We start from the raw sequence: 21,445 nt of genomic DNA on the forward strand, positions 1-21,445 counted from the left end.
ACGCACCAGCTCGCGTGGCTCAGTGGTTAGCGTGCTGACCATGTCACATCGAGACTGGGAGGTAGCCGGATTCGAACCCCTGCACTGTCGGGGATTTTTCCAGAGCTTTTGTGAGAGGCTTTCCGGTATGTGTCACTTGAGAAGTCAGCCCAGGACGCACATTCCCCCAGGGCGTCAGTCGTGACGTTGCCCACCTGTGCGAGGTCTACAACAGAAGGCGTTTCACAACCGCCACCAGATGGACAACGCAGGTTCGGTTCGCGAACATGATTACATACTTCAAGGAGGGTTGGCGCAGGCGCAGTGGCTTCCGTTCAGCCTCGCCTTTTCGCTGCTCGAAGTGCCGGTTCCGAGCCGGCATGATGGCTGCGATGACAGCGGCCCGCACGAGCAAAACAATATCGACAAACGCGGGAGTAGATGAAATGGCATTTTTGTTAATGTGAATTTATTTCAATTAGACATCCCTGGACCAATGTTTTCTTTTCATTTGAAACTTGAGTGGATATTGTGCAAACCGTCCGCCAGACGGCTGCAAATGAAAACCTCGATTGGGTGATTCCATCTCAACTCAGGCACGGTGGTCCGGACACAATCACCAATTTCCTTTGAAAAAATATGTGTTGTATTACAACACGCATACACACGGGAGCAGCAAATATTGTTTTGTGGTCTGCCCGAAAAAAATTCCCAAAGAAATTAACTCGACGACGGAGCTTTCTGACGGAACGACTTTGACATTTCATTCCTCGCCATCGGACGGTCCCAAACTATAAATTTTTTTGCACAATATGTCAGGTACAACGACTTTGAGCGTGCGCAAACAGCACCGGTCATTTCTATTTTGAACTTTAATTAAAAATCGCCAAAGTTGCAACAAAATCCACATTTTGCTCATATTTGTCTTTACGCTGTACTCCTGCTATACAGGGTGTCCCAGAAAACGTGTCATTGAATTATAATAAAAAAACTACACCACCTAGAGTCATGCGGTCAATGGCATTTGTTCTTACTGGGTTTTTGCCACCTCCTCATGTGAATGTCGTGTAACGTAAGTTTAATTATGTAAATTTTTGCGAGCTTAAGTCAGAAATTTGCCTAGTAAAGGTCACTTTTTTACCCCACCAATGTGAAGAGCGTGTCTAATTTAGTCAAATTAATGATAATTGACAGGGATATTCAGGAGCTGTCCCATCGGAAAAAATAGCCGAACATCATGCTGTACGGATGTCGCACAGAATAGCGCACGATGTATTTTTCAGTGCAATCTTTGTCAGTCCGACGAAAGGAGGTTGGAAACCCAGCCCTCCCCGACATCGCAGAAAGAGATAAAACAGGCACGGCTTATCACGTCCGACTTTCGCTGGGATAATGCTTTCCCTCTCCCAATTTTAGGAACTGTTACTTTTTCTGCTATCACTCTGTGGGCTGGCTTCGGAAACTCCTTTCGTCGCACTGAGAGCCATTGCGCTCAAAAAGTCGTCGCGCGCTATGGTCCGGTGCTCCGAAAATCATGATATTCGGCTATTTTTTCCGATGGGATAGCTCGTGAATATCACTGTGAATTATCATACACTTGAGTGAATTCGGTACGCTCTTGTGACCTTTAGTGACATTTAAAAAAGTGACATTTAACAAATTTCCAAGTTCACTTCGCAAATATTTACATAATTAAACTTTGAGTACATGACATTCACATTAGGATGTGGCAAAAACCTAATAAGAACAAATGCTGTTGACCGCATGATTCTAGGTTGCGTAGTTTTTTTATTATAATTCAATGACACGTTTTCTGGGACACCCTGTATCGCCATCGAGATATATGAGGTACCGCTGTATAGGCCAAAGCGCGCACTTTAAATTGATGTCAAATTTACATGTCTGTACCTTACCCACTTTCGTCAAGACGGTGTAGAGTACAGCTATGTTTTCAAAAATGTTTTTTTTTTACTCTTGTTTCTGAAAAACCCGACTTCCGATTTCCTTCATATTTTGTAGCTATCGGCCAGGCCTATATCCCATGCTATGACCTACATGTGTTCGCAAAACGGAAGGTTCCTTCTTAGCACAACTCGGGATAGCCCGCAACAAACGTGGAGTGCGGAGCACACGATGTACACCGCGACTGGGAGAACCACGCCAGATAGTTAAGAGGATGATCGGTGTCTACTACTGCCGACGTCTCCGGCTTTGAATGACAGAGCTCAGGATGCAGATCTACCGCAAATCCCATCCTAGCAATATATTTTGAGTCTTTCTGACTCGTTTTTCCCACAGTCGGATCTCAATGCCGTTCACGTGAGGTTCAGCGACGTTCTGAGTCGGTGGCTTGTGTTTTCGATATGAACGCCAAGTACAGTATGGATCGCGTGTGACTGTGCTGACTGTGCGGTGCTATGGTATCCATCTTAAACCAAAAAAATCAAAAGAATGACGCTTTTGTTATTAGAAACAAGTTACCTAGAAACACACCGGGTCTCAAATAAGGAAGGATGGAAGACAGCGCGAAGCGCTGTGGAAATCCAGTCTTTCTACATGTGGACGAAAAACGTGGAAGGAGATGGACGCGTCACTGTCAAGATGTCCAGTATTCCCAAGGAACAACAAGAGAATCTTCTGAAAAGAAACATTAACGGCATCGTACAGCCAGGTTATACCTTACACGCTGCGTGATCTGTGTTATCGATTTTCTGAATTTTCTTATATAAACAAACCATTTCTTGACGACTGGATGCTTAAAAAGTGTTCAGTTCTGTTTTATTGCACGCGATTATTACATTTTGATGGTATCACGGCTCAAGGTATCATTCTGCCCAGCATTCCCAACTTGTTTCTGATAACAAAAGCGTAGTTCTTTCGATTTTTTGGGCTTGAGATGGCTACCATAGCACCGCACAGTCGGCACTGTACAATCCACACGTACGGCAGTCCATACGGCAATCATACGGCATCCAGGCACGGCAATCCATACTGTACTTGGAATTAATGTCGGAAACACAAGCCATCGACTCAGAACATCGCTGAACTTCATGTGAACGGCATTGAGATTCGACTGTGGGAAAAACGAGTCAGAAAGTCTCAAAATATATTGCTAGGGTGGGATTTGCGGTAGATCTGCATCCTGAGCTCTGTCATTCAAAGCAGGAGACGTTGGCAGTAGCAGACACCAATAGTCCTGTTAACTCTCTGGCGTAGTTCTCCAGGTCGCGGTGTACATCGTATGCTCCACACTCCACGTTTGTTGCGGGCTATCCCGGGTTGTGCTGAGAGGGTACCTTCCGTTTCGCGAACACATGTAGGTATAGCCTGGGCTATATAACTACAAAATATGAAGGCAATCGGAGGTGGAGTTTTTGAGAAACGACAAAAAAAAACACATTTTTGAAAACATAGCTGTACTCTACACCGCCACAAAGTGGGCAAGGTACAGACATGTCAATTTGACATCAATGTAAAGAGCACGTTTCGACCTACACAGCGGTACCTCATATATCTCGATGGCGTATATAGCAGGAGTACAGCGTAAGGACAAATATGAGCAAAATGTGAATTTTGTTGCAACTTTGACGATTTTTAATTAAAGATCAAAATAGAAATGACCGGTGCTGTTTATACACGCTCAAAGTCGTTGTACCTGACATATTGTGCAAACAAAATCTATAGTTTGGGACCGTCCGATGGCGAGGAATGAAATGTCAAAGTCGTTCCGTCAGAAAGTTCCGTCGCCGAGTCAATTTCTTTAAGATTTTTTTTTTTTTCGGGCGGACACACAAAACATAGAACCAAAATATTTGTTGATCCTGTGTGTATGCGTGTTGCAGTATAACATATATTTTTTTCTAGGAAAATCGGTGATGGTGTCCGAACCACACTGTCTGAGTTGAGATGGAATCACCCGATTACAAACTTGCGGAGGGTGCTGCGTGCCCAGCGGGACTGCGCTGACCATTATAGAGGACTGATCCAGATTGTGTGCGACAGTGCGTTATGGGTGTAAAACGTATACGCTCTCTGGTTTTAGTCGATTGGTTGGTATCGCTCTATTTCTCACCGAGTTATCGCATCATGAAATTCGGCATAATTTCGTTGCACCGCAAAGTAGTGACAGAATGTCGTTACCTGTCGTACATCTGCAAAACGGGACTAAATACATTACTCTTTACAGAAAACCGAACAGGTTTCGTTTCAGTAATGTTTCATGATCCACACATCCAAATTATGGACACGTCTTTTTATTATCGCTCATATTTCACATTAAACTTAATTTCAGCAACAGATGGTGCGCGATATGCCCATCGGACATTTTTGTGTGTTTTTGCGCGAGAATACCAGCGGCGATAATGACAAGGTGCTCAACGGAAGCATTTGAAGGGACAGCCATCTTTGTTGAATTAATAGACCGGGAAAAAGACGACTCACGTATTTTGCGGTCCCAAATGACCTTCCAACACGGTCGGCAGAGAAGGCACTGGTGCAAAGCATTAGTGTTCATTTTTCGAGCTTGAAATGAACGCCTTCAACAAGTGGCTATATGTACAACCGATATAACAGAAACAAGATATGTGCTCAACATGTTTCCTTAAATTCGAGGAGGATTTGCTGGACGTGCTCAGGCATTTCGTTTTCAGAAGACAGAGAAGGCACATAAATACTAAATCAGCCCCAACTGGAATTAGTCCAATTCAAAATAGATCAGAAATATCATTCGGTTTAAGTGGATATCGCATTCACAATTCTCATTGAAAGTGACCAAAATTTCTTATTCTGAATTGACACTTTTGGACAAATACCATATCGGAAACAAGAATTTGGTGGGTTTCAGTGAGAAATCATTGTAAATGTCAATGGGAGCGAGGTGGAACCCCACTCGGTCTGACAGGTCAGCCTAGTCTCCTATTGGCCAAATTCACACCAGCAAGGGTTCTCCCATTCAAGTCACATTGAAATTCTCATTGCCGATGCACTTTTTAATGTGCAGTGATCATTCTGTTGCGTCAAATGATCACAAAGCTTTTTGTCGCTATAAAAATTAATTACACACAATATCGTTCCTGCGTGAACATTTATTGTTACACATATAACAATACAGTAGATCTGAAAATATTGCAAGTGGCAAATACAAAGGTGAACGTTATTTTGATGTTTTCTATAAGAGCGAATATTCAGCAAGCGGTTGAAAATCGCTAGCAAGACATAGTAAACACCAAGAATAGAAACCTAAATGAGCACTTATATGTTGTGAAAGCATTCTGTGCTTCATCAACGCACGCAACATAATCCACAATGAGTAAATTCAAAGAGATGTACCCCATGTCGGAGCAGTGCCGACGAAAGAAAAAGCTCGAATGCATAATGATCTCCTGTGCTTCGTGGGAGATTTCTAATGCCTCGTCCAGCTTGTAGAGGACGATGGTATTCCTCTACATGAGCCCCGACCGGCGATGATGGCATGCCACGGAGAGGCGATGACGGTGGCCTATCTCCATGGCCGCGCCAGTGGAACTGAGAAGCGGGTGCTCCACGCGCGTGGCCATCGTTGTCGTCGTCCAGCGTCCGGTACACAGGTCCCCCCACTGATCTCGATTGTAAAAGGCTGGATCGCGGATAGGGAGCGCGAGCGTGAAGAAACCGGTCGCCATCTTACGGTGCTCACAACAGTCGCCGCAGCGATCATGGCAACTTCTTGCAATTACGGTCGTACCAACCGTACTGGCAAGGTTACAGGGCCTAAATTTATACAGGTGAGTCACTCTTTATCGAGGAATAAATAGGCGTTCATTCTGTATATTTACTTGACCATTATGTGAGTGTTTTTTGTCCAAAACGAGCACTGGATGCAGGTTGCTTGATCGCTCTTCCGACGTTCAATCGAGCACACTTGCATTTTACCCGGCGGCAAATACAGTTTGAGTGCATAATATGCTTGAAAGAACACGTTACACTACACAGGTAGTGTTGTCATCAATATATGTGCGAGCACTCGAGCGCTTTTTTGCATGCATTGCTAGCATGGTACACGGTGTTCTCTGTGGAAGCAAGTGCCACATTCATTTCTTTGAATTACCTTCGCGCACAAGTTCGGTATTACGTCATAATGAGACCACGATTGTCACCTTTTTTCATGTATTGGTATTGTTTTGTGCCTTGGTTTGATTTGTGACAAAGAATCCTACGTAACGGTGGTGTGGCGCGACTTGAATAACGCCTTTGTCTGAGCTGTATCGTCAGCTTGTTACGATTGTAATAATTTGTAGCGTGTCGTGCTATTTGAAGCAGTTTTTAAGGCAAAAGTGGTCTCTCAATACAGGTTTCGTCATGAGGGCTACCCAGTGAATAATCTGTGTAGTGTGATACGGCTGGGTGTACAGGTAAGTATCACGTTCCTCAGCCACTGGTTTCTACTTTACAGGAAGGAACAACCTCAGTGCAGGCACTGTGGTTAGCCTCTCTCAGTTTTGCATATTTTCTTACATGTTCACATCAGAAACACACCTTACACTTTAGGCTCCTTCACCCAGCAATATAATAATTAGAGATTATAATTATTTTTAGAAGAGTTCCCCATATTCTTTTTAGAATAGTTTTTCATCTTTTTAACTTTTAGAAGATACAGGGATTGTAAACCATGTTTTAAACTGATGTTTTAACATTTGTCCAATGCATTTATTAAACAACATATTCATTTTTAACTGGTTGCACCCAAACCAATGTTCTGATGTATTATTTCCTTTGTTGTCGATGCACCATAAAAATTGGAATAATCATCATCAATGCAGGTTACTTCACAGCTGCCTCGACATACTCAAGAAATGGGTGCAGAACCTGCATAATGCCCACAAACTTTGATTACCACAGCACCTCCAAAAAAGTATGTGTCACATGGGATTTTTAAACGTATTCACAGTATATAATACCTTGTATTAACTGTTGTAGATCTAAACCGTCTCTACAGTACACTCTCAGAAATGAAAACCGTGATAATTGTTTCAGTTAATAGGCATGCACATATATGCTATAAGAAGAATATTATTTCTTGAGAATGCACTTCTCTGGCTACTGGTGTTGTTTACATCTACTGTTGATCACATTCATTTATGACGTATTATATTCTTATATATATTATTATATTAACACATATTTGATCACATTAAATTCAAAATTCATCATATATAAGAAACTACCAGGAGGAAAGTTGCTATTCATTGCTCATTCTAACCTAAAATTGAGTGCTACAAATTTAGAGAGAGTACCTGTCCATTGTCATTCCTAAAATATATATTGTCATTGTAGCAAGGTCATAAAACAATAAATGTAGTCTTTTGTGACCTCCCTGCACGTTCATTGTATCCTGAAACGCATAAGTGCAAGAAATAACTTGAATAAACTTGATGTTGTATAAACTTGATATAAAATGTTGAATAATATAATGTATGATATAAAATGTTGAATAAACTTAAACTTGTATATTCTCTTTACTCACCATCAGTGACCTTCTTTACAAAAGCATATCGTGTTAGATTTTTTTTGTTTACGTTTCACAGACTGGGTACACGAGGGCCAAAATGACAAAATCACAACTGTTTCAAGCTCCAAATCGTCCTGCTGCAATAATCCTTTTGCAGACCATACGTGTGTAGTGCAAGAAGGCCCTTGCACATCAAAATGTAAGATGGGAGTCACAGTTAATGCAAAGTGGTTCCTATGAGAGACTTCGATGCTGAACAAAATTGTGCAAACTGCGGAAGGTGCCATAGAAGATATTCAGAAAGCGTGTCTGGTCCCACAACGGTGCTACGACGTTCTCTTTTAGATGACGATGATACTCATTGGAGTTTCAGATGTGCAGCTGCATTTTTTCGAACGTGCTCCACATAACAAGCATGACAAAGTCAGCACTGGATAGCAGGCCCCCGTTCCTAAGCAGCTTTGCTCACGCTGCAGTTGTATTCAGCAAAAGCATGTGAGTACTCGAGAAAGACATTCAGTTTGGCACAACCGCGCCTGCAAATAATCAGAACAAATGAAGGAAGAAACAAACAAACATAGAAGGGCTGTACTTCAAAAAGAGGTAAATCCTGCGTCTCAAGGAGGTGTTACCACTTTTAAGTAACTTCATTGATTAAGCTTACATCACTACCTGATTAACTGTCCTAACGAGCGTGTTCTAATTGCGTGAAGCAATGAGATCACGCTCACAACGTATTTGGGCTGCTTCGGTGTGTCCATATTTGCGAGGCAAAGCACCGCAGCCGTTCACTAAAAGACACTTTCTGCGGCGGTGCTTGATATAAATCATACGAAACCGGCTAAAACAACGGCTGTGATTCTACAGAACGATCTCTTTCTGCCATGCGAGTATATCCTTTCCCGGACCGTTCTTTATGGAACAATTTTTGTCCAGAACGCAGCACGGGATATTACATACATGGTGGTTGTTAACCTCACATCGTTTCTTGTTGAAATATTGGCTGGGAAACGTACTGTAGTACAATCCCCAGCGCTGCACTGCTGTGACGGTCTAGTTTCGGAATGCAAAACATAACGTAATTAAGAATCGAACGGCAGGACACCTGTGAAACACTGTTAGGATACATCAGTATACTGGCACCTTACAAAATTGTGTGATGACAAGCAACGATCAACGCCTGCAGCGCTATAAATACTCACAATCTCCGTTGCCTCCCATTGTTTTCTATGGGTGCACACTGCGCTTTAGGGCCTCCCAACATGGCGGCCCGAATGCACGCCTCTCCCCCGCGAGCCCCTCTCCCATGCGCCATCCAGCCTTTATAGATAGAGATCAGTGGGTCCCCCGGCCGTCAGACGCGTTGCGGACGCATCGCAAGAGCTGGAGTCCAGGTAACACTTCTGGGAAAAGCTGCAGTTGAGGGCGACCGTGGTAGGCGTGCAGACGTGGTGACGTGTGGTCGAACAGGGGCACGGCACACGTTGGCGGCATTTCACAGAGGATGAAGACAGGAACAGCGATCCGTCAGGTAGAGACGAGCGAGAGAGAGTGAGGCGCTCGGTGGCGTGGTCCTGGGGTGCCGCGACCGGCACGGGAGCCGAAGCTCGAGAGTCCCAGGTGGAGTGAGTGAGGTGCCGAGACGGGCTGAAGCGTGCCGAGGCGTCGGCTGCCGCGACTGCCGCGACCGGCAGGTGAGCGCAAGGCTCGAGTGTCGCGGCCGGCAATGAGAAGCGTGAGAAGAGGAGTGAAGAGTACCGAGATGCGGTAGGAATGAAGGCGGGCCGTGTGTGCCGGAGGTAGTGCTGCTGGATGGTGTCCTCACAAATTTGGGATGGTGAAGGGCCGAATTGCTCCGGACGTGATGTTCTTCGTCCGGGTCACCAAATGTAGAGGACGATGGTATTCCTCTACATGAGCCCCGACCGGCGATGATGGCATGCCACGGAGAGGCGATGACGGTGGCCTATCTCCATGGCCGCGCCGGTGGAACTGAGAAGCGGGTGCTCCACGCGCGTGGCCATCGTTGTCGTCGTTGTCGTCGTCCAGCGTCCGCTACACAGCTTGCCCCTCTTGCGTGAAAATCAAGGCAATCCAGCTTCGTTGAGGTTTCGTTTTGACCACCTGCCGACAACTGCCGACAAATGTTCGACGCCCCTATCCCAGCCGCGTCGTACGAGGATCACTTTCAAGTAATACCATTTCAAAAGATTATGTAAGAGGTGCTGTAACAGCACCATGTTAACGTAAGTAAGCATCAAAATATATTACATAATCTTGCACACAGCGCGGGTGGAAGCATACTGACAGCACGATCCTCGCACAAACGGAATGGAAAACGGCATTGAACAACGGCCAGAATGCTTGACAAATCGACTAGCTTAGAAGCAGATAAAATCCTCACTATGAAACCCGAATGACGCCAACTGCTTGTGAGCGACGGCGCACATCCTACTGCTCCAACATTTCGTAAGAAATTGATTAATCCGTCAGTGGTGGTTTCGGCGGTTTCTGAGAACGCGCCCACGTACATGCACTGAATCTTGTACGAAATGCAGAAACAATAGCTTACAGTAAGAGGTTTAATACCAATATACCACGGCACATGTACTTTTGAGGATGTGTTCATAAGCATTTGAAAGAACTCGAACTATTTTCAACTTGCACGAGCTACTTCGTGGTGCGGCACGGGAATGTATTAGAACGCGCCCTCCTGGCGACATCGCGGCCCGCGGTCCGCTAGCCTCCTCAGTTGATTTGTTCCGAATAAATTTTTATTTAAATTTTTCATTCAAATTTGACTCGCAATGTTTTCGATAGAATTCGTAATGTGAAATTTCATTCGTTTGAATTGGACGCGTTCTCGAATTAGTTCATCCTCAACACGACCGTACTGCGTTGTTCCTAATCATATATTAGAATTTAATTTGAGAGTGATGATGTACCGTTGGTCACCATTCAGCTCGTTCCTTCAGCGACTGACTTCTCAGTTACTGTAGTGGCGGGAATGGCAACGTGTTGGATCCCATTAAATCAGTTGGAAAGCAGTTTCTCATTGATACACATTAGGCCAGTTCCTCATTCCTTCTGTTGGCGCAGTTTGTAATGCGCAACATGTTGGATCTCATTAAGTCACTTGGAAATCAACATTTCTCATGGACGCCCACTAAACCAATTCGTTGAATTGGTTCCTTACTTCGTTGATGCGATTTCAGCCACACAGCACGGCGAAGCCCGGTTTCGCGAAGGCAGCTTCCCTGCTTAACTTTCTGATTCTAAGTCTCATTTCTCATTGAATCTCATTGAAATGAATGAGATTGTGCCTGCCATTTGCAGCAGGGGCATCGCGTTTCTCCTCTTTCACCTTCATCACACCGTCTAACGCAGGCCCCCAGGTTTCCCGGGTGCGCCACCAGAAGACAAACAGGCGACCGACCGCACGTGTGAGGAGGGCGTACCGAGAAGGTATAAACGCGGGCACTGTTCGGATGAGGCTCGATTCTGAGCTCCCGGTTGACGGTGTTTGTGGATTGCCGTGCAAGTCATGAAATAAGCCTTCCTTTGTTGCTCGAACTTCTTGCTTGCTGTATCTTCCTCGGAGACAGAACGGACGGAATGACGCCCTGAGGTTGTGGGAACACGGGTTTCCAAACGTTATATTTAAAGCTTGCGTGCTGCAAACGTACCGCAGCGGGCACGCGACAACAGTTTTGCAAGACGTCTACTTCAAATAAACATTGTGATTGGCCCTCGCGCGAGAGCTCGTGGCAAATCACAGGTGAAGTGATGCATTTAAACATAACTTTAAGACAGGGGCCCAGAAGTCGAGCGTTAATATAAAGAAGTAGGCGCGAGACAGAACGCATCACAGGTGAAAAACGCCTACAACTTCAAATGGTTTATTACATAATTTACACTGTGAAGCACTTACATACAAAGTGGCTTCAAGTAGAAATTGTTCCATAAATGAGTTGTAACCGAAAAAAAAGGAAAATAAAACACCTGAGGTGGTTAATTATTCTGGAAGCTTTCTGGAGTTAGTGACTGAAGCAGGGGCGTAAAGCAGCGCATCATCCAGGTCACGTTTATGACCTTGACAAGTGCAGACAATGTCCCCATAACCTCATAATACCACCCGAGGAGAGTCTGAAAGACCAAGAAATGGTTCTTCCAGAAGGCTCAATGTGACTGAAGGTCCACGTAGAGCACCACTTGCGAGACACAGCGATGGCGCGTCAATTTCAGATGTTTGTCCATACTGCAGCAATAGGGGAACTGGAGAAAAAAATAAAATAAGGAGTAACCATACAGTAGCAAGTTTTTTTATTTTTGCAAAGAATTTCATTGCTAGTTAATTTGAGAAAAGTAACGGAATCGTTGGACCTTATTTTTACATCGTTCCCCACGAAAGTAACTAGGTACCTATTTGTGTGTTACAGATGATCGACGTTTTCTACGCGAAATGCAAGAAGCCAATTGTGTTCCTGGCAAAGGAACCAAAGGTGCGTTTTGTGGGTTTTCGTCTTTACATCAATCTGAATGAGCGCGTTTCGTGAATCATTTTTCTGATTCCAGATGATGCGAAAGCAACGTGCAGCTGAGTCCCAATTCAAGGAGCACAAGAAAAAGGTACGGATGAATGTTCCTCGTGAACTTGCACAAATTTAGATTTAATGATGATTAACTTGCACAAATTTAGATGATTCTCCGAAGTTCATTACAGTGCATGAATGATCTGACGTTAATTCCAGTAACGTCAGTTGTTGGTTATCGGGTTTGGTCTCCTTTTCTCTATAATGATGATATTTCACACCGAGGCTGTGTGGTGAAAGGTTCGAATCCGGTTGTCTGGATTTTCCTTAGACACTTTAACAGCAATCTCTGCACGGTTCCCTGTGAAGTTGTGCGAGGGCACACGGTCCCCCGTGCGATAATCATGACGTTCCAACTTGAGCGTGGCCGCTTACAGCACCACCATCACAGTGTTAAGAAGTGGAATTCGGCTACCCGAGTCCTGCCACCACGACGGTGGAGGCAGCCATCTCCTGTTTCCAGAGATAACCTACTGGACGCGGCGGGATTTGTCATCAGTAGAGCCCGGATCCCTAGCAAATGCCAATTTCTTTTGTGTGGTTCTGATAATTCATTTTCAGTACAGGAGCACGGACTGAGAACCTCCTGTAACGTTTTGACAGCGCCTATCAATGTCTATTCCGGCTTTAGTGCATACTTTGGCGTAGGTGCCTAATTCGCGGATTAAACATCAAAAAATGTCTATAATAGTCTTTGCGAAGAGGCGATACTCCACTGTGCAGGTGGAGTCAACATTGGTCACTTCGCGTGTCAGTTTAAAACCGTCGGCCCAAGCAGCACAGCACACTTGGACCAGTATTGTACAAATATTGGCAACGTTAACCCAGTATTGGGCCAATATTGGCAATGTCAACCAAATATTGAACCAATATTGATCCAACGTCGGGCGAAGATGTTGTGCTGCGGTGTCCCGTCAAATTCGCGAGTCAAAAATCGCGACACGTCAATATTGCGACAAGTCACAATCGCGGCAAGTCAATATCGCGACACGTTAAAATCGCGAGATGTCAAAATCGCGATACGTGAATATCGCGACACGTGAAAATCGCGAATACGCCATATGCAGGGTGTCCTAGAGAAAATAGGCCAAGGGTTAAAATAAAGACGAAGTGCTCTATGCAGTTTTGTGAACGATCCATTTTTTTTTCATCGGACCTAATCAATTAATTAGCGATAATTAATATTCTTATTCTTTAATTATTGGTTCTAGTGCCATGGTGCCAATTAGTTGCTGCCAATCAAATTCAAATTACAGGAATAGATGAAGCCACTTCCATGCCAAAAACTCATGTATATTACACGGCCTTATACTTTCATCGTCCCTGATCTCATTTTCATTTTTGGAACTACAAACTGACGAGGGGACTGAAATCTCGGTGCTGTACGTGACCAATTGTAATGTGTACCAACAGACAACTGACGTATATTACGGAGCCTTACACCTGCAACTGAAAGTTATAGGCTATGCCTGTCAAGTAGTCCATGATGTTACGATTTTCATAGTCCTCGGCGATCCTTCTCACACGTAGAGCCGTGTCACGGTAGACTTTCTTGCTGGGCGGCGGCCGAGCGCCACTCAGATGTCGCTCCACTCTCACCTCGGTGAGGCACTGCTCCTTCTTCAAGCATTTTATGAATTCCCATATGATAGGGTGAGAGCACCCGACGAGGTTGGCGAACCTGAGTGCCATCCTTCCACGGAGTTATTTGTGCGCGGAATGTCACTCACCACAGATTCGTAGCAGTTCCACGAGGAATTGGGGGAAAGTGGCTCGCGACGCCTTCCTCTACGGTCGGTGCGGCCAATCCACGTGTCCTCAAAATAATTTATGAACTCCGGGACAGCCTCGAACGACGAGGCTACGTCGACCACGGGCACGTAGGCTGGCGCAGCGAGGTAGCGGATGTGTAGGGCGAAACTCAGGTCCCGAGCGTATCTCTCTTGAAGGCCGGTTCGTTGAATGCACCGGCATATACATTGCGAGAAATGAAAGAAACACCCCCGAAGCGTCGTGCTTGGGAACGCTTCCTGCAGAGAATTCCTTGCACTTCTTTCAAAGTCAGTCATCACAGATCTGGGGCGCAATGATGGTTGCAGTGAGTTCAAGGCAGAAAACGCCATTTGGTATGATGCCGTGTTGCGCTTCTCCATCAGGATATACGCAGAAGGGATCACTTCACTGTGCTGTACACCGTGCACGGTGTACAGCTGCTGAAATCTGCTGGTCAGAACATCAGTTCTTTCATGCTCAAATAGCAAGGGCACGGTCTTGAAAGTCCTATCGCAGTACCAGTGCTCACACTCACTCAGTAGCTGCAGATTGCGCTGCGTGGAAAATATAAGAACCCGATGACCGTCAACCATGTTGTCGTGCAGCAGGAACGGTTGTCCCACTTCTGTCGTTGCGAAGGTGCCGTCAATCGTTAGGCCGCGCAGGGAATTCGGAAGTGGTGGCAAGGTGGAAGCGCTTGCTCTCCTCCGCTGAACTGTCCTTTTCATCAGAGAGAGGCACGGGAGGAGCCCTACAACAGCTTGTGGCGTGCTGGATACCGCTTCAGATATGACAGCCTGAGTTGGAATCTGGGACCCGATGCCTAATTCCTTAACAACATTGAGAGTCTTCCTTAAAAGTAAATGGCAATACATGATCTCAACTGACCTCGCTGTTATTTTCATATTTCATAGCTTCGTTTCGCTATCAACCAGTCATTGTTAGCTATCAGCCGGTCATGCTCGATTGTCTCTGAACAACTGAAGACGCCAGCTGCATGATGGTATTAAAAAATTATCTCTGCAGCATATACAACAACTGGGGGTCGCTAAAGCCTGTCATTTGATATCAGCGGAATTCCAACAGTGTAGATGTGGCAAGCTTATCTGACTTCAGCCGCAGCGGCATCCGGAACGTGACTGTGGGCCGTCTCGGAAATAACTACACTATTCACAGTCTTTGCCTTTCCTGGGCATTTCCTTTTTTCCGAGAGTATGCACCTCCAGTGTTGGCGGTCTCCAAAGAGCTTGTCTTTTCTGTACAAGAACCCGTTGTGCGACAGAAGTGGACGATTCTTGTTGCTTAGGAGAAATGTCGCCATGGCTTGTGGAGCTAAAACTCACATCGGAATGACCGAAGATTGTCACGCATCCAATGCATCCCTCTGTTTTAACCCTGTACTTCGGCCCTGCCCAATGAGATCAACCCCACAGAATGACGTAGTGACCTTCTTTGAACTTCTTTGGAACGACAGCCCAAATTGTCTTTAGCGACCGGTTTCAAATCCGGGGTCGCTACGCCACAAGTGATTACAACCTCCTGGTCATGATATGTCCTAGCTAGAGGTTGGAATGTGCTTTGCTACGTGCTGGGGAAGATGCTCTGACGAAAAGTGAGAACACAGGACCAACTGCAGCTACCCTTTACTGTTGAAAATTTTTCATTTCTTCTTCTTTTTTTTTTTTCTTTTTGGCCCGGAAGCTCCTCGCGCGGGGATTTGGACCGGAGCTCTTAACGAAGAGGTCGCAAATTCGCGGAAACTGAAGTTCGCGACCTTGGAGTGCACGCGAAAAATAATTCCGGAAGAAAAAAGCCTGTCTTTAGCTCCCTCGGGCAGCACATCGCCCAAAAGGGAGGTAATTACATGCTAATAATAATTCGGGGATTTACATAATCCCACTATCCTCACAGGCTGCATGACGGAGAACAGAGAGGTAATTAAATCACATTTATGGCCCAGGATGCACTAGAAAGACCAGAAAAAGTAAAGAAAACACAAGAAGAAACTCAGATGTCCGAGATGTCCATACACTGCCGCGTGTCACGATTCTGACGTGTCGCGATATTCACGTATCGCGATTTTGACATCTCGCGATTTTGACGTGTAGCGATTTTGATGTATCGCGATATTGACTTGTCGCGATGTTGACGTGTCACGATTTTTGACGGTAGCGATTTTTGACGCGCGGTTTTGACGTAGAACCTTGTGCTGCTTGGGTGTATCGCTTCTAATAACCGAGTATCTCAAACGTACCGGAGTCCAAGCTGGGAACTGAAAATTAGTTACTCAGTACAGTCGCTTACTCGTTGTTTCTCTCTCTTCAGGAATTGTATTGTTGTTGCGTGGTTCGCTGTGATATAATATAGATACGTTCAGTAATGATTTTGTCGAAATCTAGAACTGTCAGCCCGGCCTCTGATTCTCCAGAAGAGCGATTTCGATGTGGATGCGGGAGTTGTAATCCGTTGCTAACAAGTAGTTCTTCCCATTGGCATGAAAAAGATTCATTGCCATCCTTTGCCATGAACTGTCAGGGAAAGGAGTTGAAATAATAGGTTGGCTCCGAGGCAGTTTTTGCTTCATGCAACTCACACATTTCTCCATCATGTCAACTGTATCATGCGATATGCCTGGCCACCAGCAATACTCTTTGGCTCGCCTTTCGCATTTGACTATGCTATGCCCTCATATCCGTCGAGGAGAGAGCTACGTACTGAAGGACGCAATGCTGCAAGTATGAAAAATCTCTCTCCTCTCATCAGAATTCCTTCATGCAAAGTAAGTTCATTTCTGAACTGCCAGTATGCTAAGCAGTCTTCGCACACTTCTGACTTGGTGTCTGGCCAGGTAGTCTGAATACGGTACGCAAAGTTTTGCACACGGTGTCGTGGTTTTGCGCATGCAAAAGTTTCTGATGACTTACATCTGTCACACGCACGCCACGGAGAAGAGCCTCTTCAACCTCTGCAACTTCCTCCGCGAGATGTGCATTTTCTTGTTCGGGGAGTGGGTGTTTGGACAATTTATCGGCGACTACGAGGTCTTTGCCTGGAACATGTTGCATTGTATAGCCAAAGCTCATCATCCTAAGACGTAAGCGTTGAAGGCGCGGTGTGAGGTCATCTACTGGCTTCCTGGTGAACAGATGAATGAGTGACTTGTGATCTGTTTCTACGTGAAACTTCAGTCCGATGACGTAGTCTTTTAATTTCTCACACGCCCATGTGACTGCAAGGGCTTCCTTTTCTTTTTGAGAGTAACCACCTTCTGCCTCTGTGAGTGACTTGGATGCGTAAACAACGACCGGCAAAATTTTGGTATCTTGTCGCTCCATGAGGACTGCTCCAAGGCCATAACTTGAAGCATCGGCCGTCGTCGGTGGGTGATGTCGCCATTGTGAACGTTACAATGGGATTGCCACGTATGTTGATTGTTTCGAACAATGTGTATCATCTGCGGGAAGTTGTTGGATGTAACGGCGTAGACGAAACGTTCACATACACACACTCTAGAGCACATGACCAGCGCATGAAACTACAACTTTTCCTTCTTTGCAGATGGAAGACTTCCATAGACAGACTGGTGACACTGAAGAGGATTCTGATGAGGAGGCATTATATTGGAAGCAAGCCATTAATAAGGTGTGGCGTGTTTCCATATAGGTTACAACGTGAATAATGTAGAAAACACTATCTAAGAGCAACCTCTGAAGTCACAGCCTCGCCTGCGCTGACGTCACTGCCACACCCACAGAAATCTAGTATCACGCAAGAAACCTTTGCGACCTCGGGCGATTCGTTCCGGAGAGCCGTCGCTACACGGCCCGATGCTCTATCCAACGCCAGTAAAGCATATTGTTAAGTTGTGCTTTCGGTTGATGGCACCATTGTTTTCGAGTTCAATGCTTCGCGCCGTCGTCTGTGGGTGATGTCACCACTGTCCATTGGTGTTTCCATTTAGCCCGTATGAAAATTCCGATCCGACAGTCGCGGATGCGCATTGGTTGTAGGACGCGTAATTTCGCTCAAACGACTCCCTCACTCTCAGTCGGCTCGACTGATTGGCATTGGCATCGCGAAGCAAGATGGCGGCTGCTTCTAGAACGTGGAAAGCTCAGTTGTTGAGTTCTAGTGAACGTTACAATGGGGTTGCCACGTATGTTGATAGTTTCCAAACAATGTGTATCACCTATGGGAAGTTGTTGGATGTAACGGCGTAGACGAAACGTTCACATACACACACTCTAGAGCACATGACCAGCGCATGAAACTACAACTTTTCCTTCTTTGCAGATGGAAGACTTCCATAGACAGACTGGTGACACTGAAGAGCATTCTGAAGAGGGGGCATTATATTGGAAGCAAGCCTTTAATAAGGTGTGGCGTGTTTCCATATAGGTTACAACGTGAATAGTATAGAAAACACTATCTAGGAGCAACCTCTGAAGTCACAGCCTCGCCTGCGCTGACGTCACTGCCACACCCACAGAAATCTGGTATCACGCAAGAAACCTTTCCGACCTCTGGCGATTCATTCTGGAGAACCGTCACCACACGGCCCGACGCTCTATCCAGTACGCCTGTAAAGCATATTGTTAAGTTGTGCTTTCGGTTGATGGCACCATTGTTTTCGAGTTCAATGCTTCGCGCCGTCGTCGGTGGGTGATGTCACCACTGTCCATTGGTGTTTCCATTTAGCCCGTATGAAACGTCCGATCCGACAGTCGCGGATGCGAATTAGTTGTAGGATGCGTAATTTCGCTTAAACGACTCCGTCGCTTTCAGTCGGCTGGACTGATTGGTATTGGCATCGCTAAGCAAGATGGCGGCTGCTTCCAGAACGTGGAAAGTTCAGTTGTCGAGTTCTGGTGAAAGTTACAATGGGGTTTCCATGTATGTTGACTGTTTCGAACAATGTATATCATGTGCGGGAAGTTGTTCGATGTAACGACTTACTGCATTGGGCATTTCACACGGTTAAACGTCCAATCTTGCCGTGCTGCTTCTGCATTTGTGCAACGCGGGTACGTACCATTTTCTGTATTTTCAGTAAATATGGGTTGTACAGGGGTAATATGGGGCCCATATTGCCAGGATTTTCCCAATATTGGCTCAAACTGGGCAATGTGTGGCCCATATTACCCATTTTCAGCCCATGTTGGACCCATATCGCCAATGACCAGCCAATATGGGCACAGTATTGTGTGCTGCTTGGACTATGCAGTAGTGGTATATATAATATCTCGTAACAATGGGCCGCTCAGATTACATGCGACACGCACGATAAGATATATCGGAAACCAATGGAATTCATGTATCGATAGTGTGAACAATGGGTTCGCAGGCTTGAATAACATGCGCCGCTAGGATCAGGTAACGGTTAACTCAGGTAAACAATAAGAACTCACGTGTCGATAGCGTTTGATAGGCACCTGGATGCACATTTAATGACATGCAATAACACGCAAATGACATTTAATAACAAGCAATAATATTCGATGACATTTAATAGCATTTTTCCGATCGGGTTGACGTCACGATCAGTCCATCACCTAGGTTGGTTGCCGCGTCAGAGCGCCAGGTGGTTTTGGTTTCGGTTTGAAATACCCACCAAACGCCCTCTAGTTTTCAAGCTGTGGCCGTCTGTAGTTTCGGCTTTAAGTAAACGGATGCCAAGCTTTTGAATGGTTGCCAGATGCCCTCTGGTTTCAAGCTTTTGACCGTCTGTAATTTCGGTTTCAAACCACAGCACGCTAGTTTCGCTGTGACAACGGCAATGCAGGTTTTTGAATGGTTGCCAGATGTCCCTCTAGTTTCAAGCTTTTGACCGTCTGTACTTTCGGTTTCGATTTGAAAAAAAAATGGATGCCGCGTCACAAAACGATTTTTTCCCCATGCCACCTTGATAAGTACACTCAAATAACGATGTATGTCTGAGACCAGACAACACTGTATATATTCCTTTTTTATTTAAGCACATTATTTTTCCGCTCTTTTATTGAACTAACGAAAGATATTCTACAAATTACCAGAGTCTTGCTTGACTTCATTCTTGTACAGAAGCAATCTGCACAAGCAAAGGAAAAACGAAACGTCCTGTGAATGTTTTTCTCAATCAGAACAAAGTCTAGGATGACTCAAATCTCGATCAGGTGCCAGGCAACAACAACAAGCAGCATTATCAAAAAATGGGTTAAACGTTTTCCGCTTTCCGATATGCCTCTGATACTGTAATGCATTTGCATTGGAGTACGACCTTAGGATTTGCCACATGGTAAAGTAAATAACTCAGTGCAAACAATCACTATAAAGTAGAGGTATGCTATACACACGCATTTCCAAACTTGTGTTGCGCATTGCAACAACAGCAAACAGGGAATCGAGAAACATTGCATGACCACGTATTGTGGTTACCAGCTGTAATTGTTTCGAGATAAAAATAACAAAAAACTGGCATAAGGACAAGGGGGTACACTCACATCCTTCCAAAAGTTGCCTCGTCGATGAAGGCCTGATGGGTCTCAGTCGTCGACAGCTAGCTTATAAGACGCTTGATTTTTGTTTTATCAGGGATCACATTAGGGAAGGAGGGATCACATGAATGCATCGTGGACAGCTTCTCCTTTCCCAGGAGCAGCATGTGAAATGCGATACCTCTTGAAGACGCGCTCTTTTTTCTTCTTGTTTTGTTATGATAACACAACCGCGAAACACCCGTCCGGCTTTTTGCAAACGCTCTTTGGGAACACCAACACCAAAGAAAAAAAGAATACGTTATCGCCCTGGCAAGATGCATTTGCGACTGGTGGTATACGCTGTCTGCCACGCACGGGCTTCCAGCATTGAGTGTGTCACGCAAGAGCAAAGTGATGTGAGTATTTCAAACCATTCTTGTGTTATAGTGTATCTTGTAGCTAAATGAAATACGGGCATGTATTTGTTTTAAATTATTTTTATTGTTTCGTTCACATGAGACAGCAGAAACATGGTAGCAGATTTTAAAGATAGTGATACCGTAACTGCTGTGCTTTCCATTCCCAATGAGTCTTGGAATATTGTACACATTGCCGGGGCATCGTTCTATCGGTCTATTACATAGCTTTAAGCACTGGAAGTTGTAATAATCGTTGCTTAATAATTGTGTTATAATTGCTTCTTTCAAGCGATGCCATACACTGTTAAAACAGAACTTCACCGCATAGCACGCTCCTAGCCAACCATCATTCCGAATGATATCATTCTGTGTCCTGATTTGTTCAAAACGGGGGGAAGGCGCCTATCTGGGACAAGATAATCTGTCCCAGATAGGCGCCTCCTGCCTGTTTTGGACAAATCAATGCACATAATGATATCATTCGGAATGATGGTTGGCTAGGAGCGTGCTATGCGGTGAAGTTCTGTTTTAACAGTGTAGTTGATGTGTATCGTTTTGCGACAGATTTACTCCGTATCTCGTCGGATGACCATTGCTGAGCCAGAGGCGTACGGCAGTTACTGCAGCTGGGCATCGGTGACGTAGAATTTTTCGTCAATCTGAGTCACGGTAGTGCATTTTCCCTGTTTCAGTGTTGGTTTTGTAAATTCTGTTGTACCTACGAAAACGAATAGGGAAACA

General features: G+C 45.1%; 1 protein-coding gene across 2 annotated transcripts in view; it reads left to right on the top strand.

The window, feature by feature from the left end:
* The window catches only part of LOC135377111 (atlastin-3-like), a 142,520-nt gene that overhangs the window by 97,356 nt on the left and 23,719 nt on the right, over positions 1-21,445 (top strand). For both annotated transcript variants that reach the window (XM_064609426.1, XM_064609425.1), the window contains 4 exons: positions 11,905-11,967; positions 12,041-12,094; positions 17,389-17,472; positions 18,124-18,207. In XM_064609426.1, the coding sequence (XP_064465496.1) occupies positions 11,905-11,967; positions 12,041-12,094; positions 17,389-17,472; positions 18,124-18,207 (285 nt within the window). The remainder of the gene's footprint in view (positions 1-11,904; positions 11,968-12,040; positions 12,095-17,388; positions 17,473-18,123; positions 18,208-21,445) is intronic.

Source organism: Ornithodoros turicata, chromosome 1 (assembly GCF_037126465.1).
Source record: "Ornithodoros turicata isolate Travis chromosome 1, ASM3712646v1, whole genome shotgun sequence".
Classification (NCBI taxonomy): Eukaryota; Metazoa; Arthropoda; class Arachnida; order Ixodida; family Argasidae; genus Ornithodoros; species Ornithodoros turicata.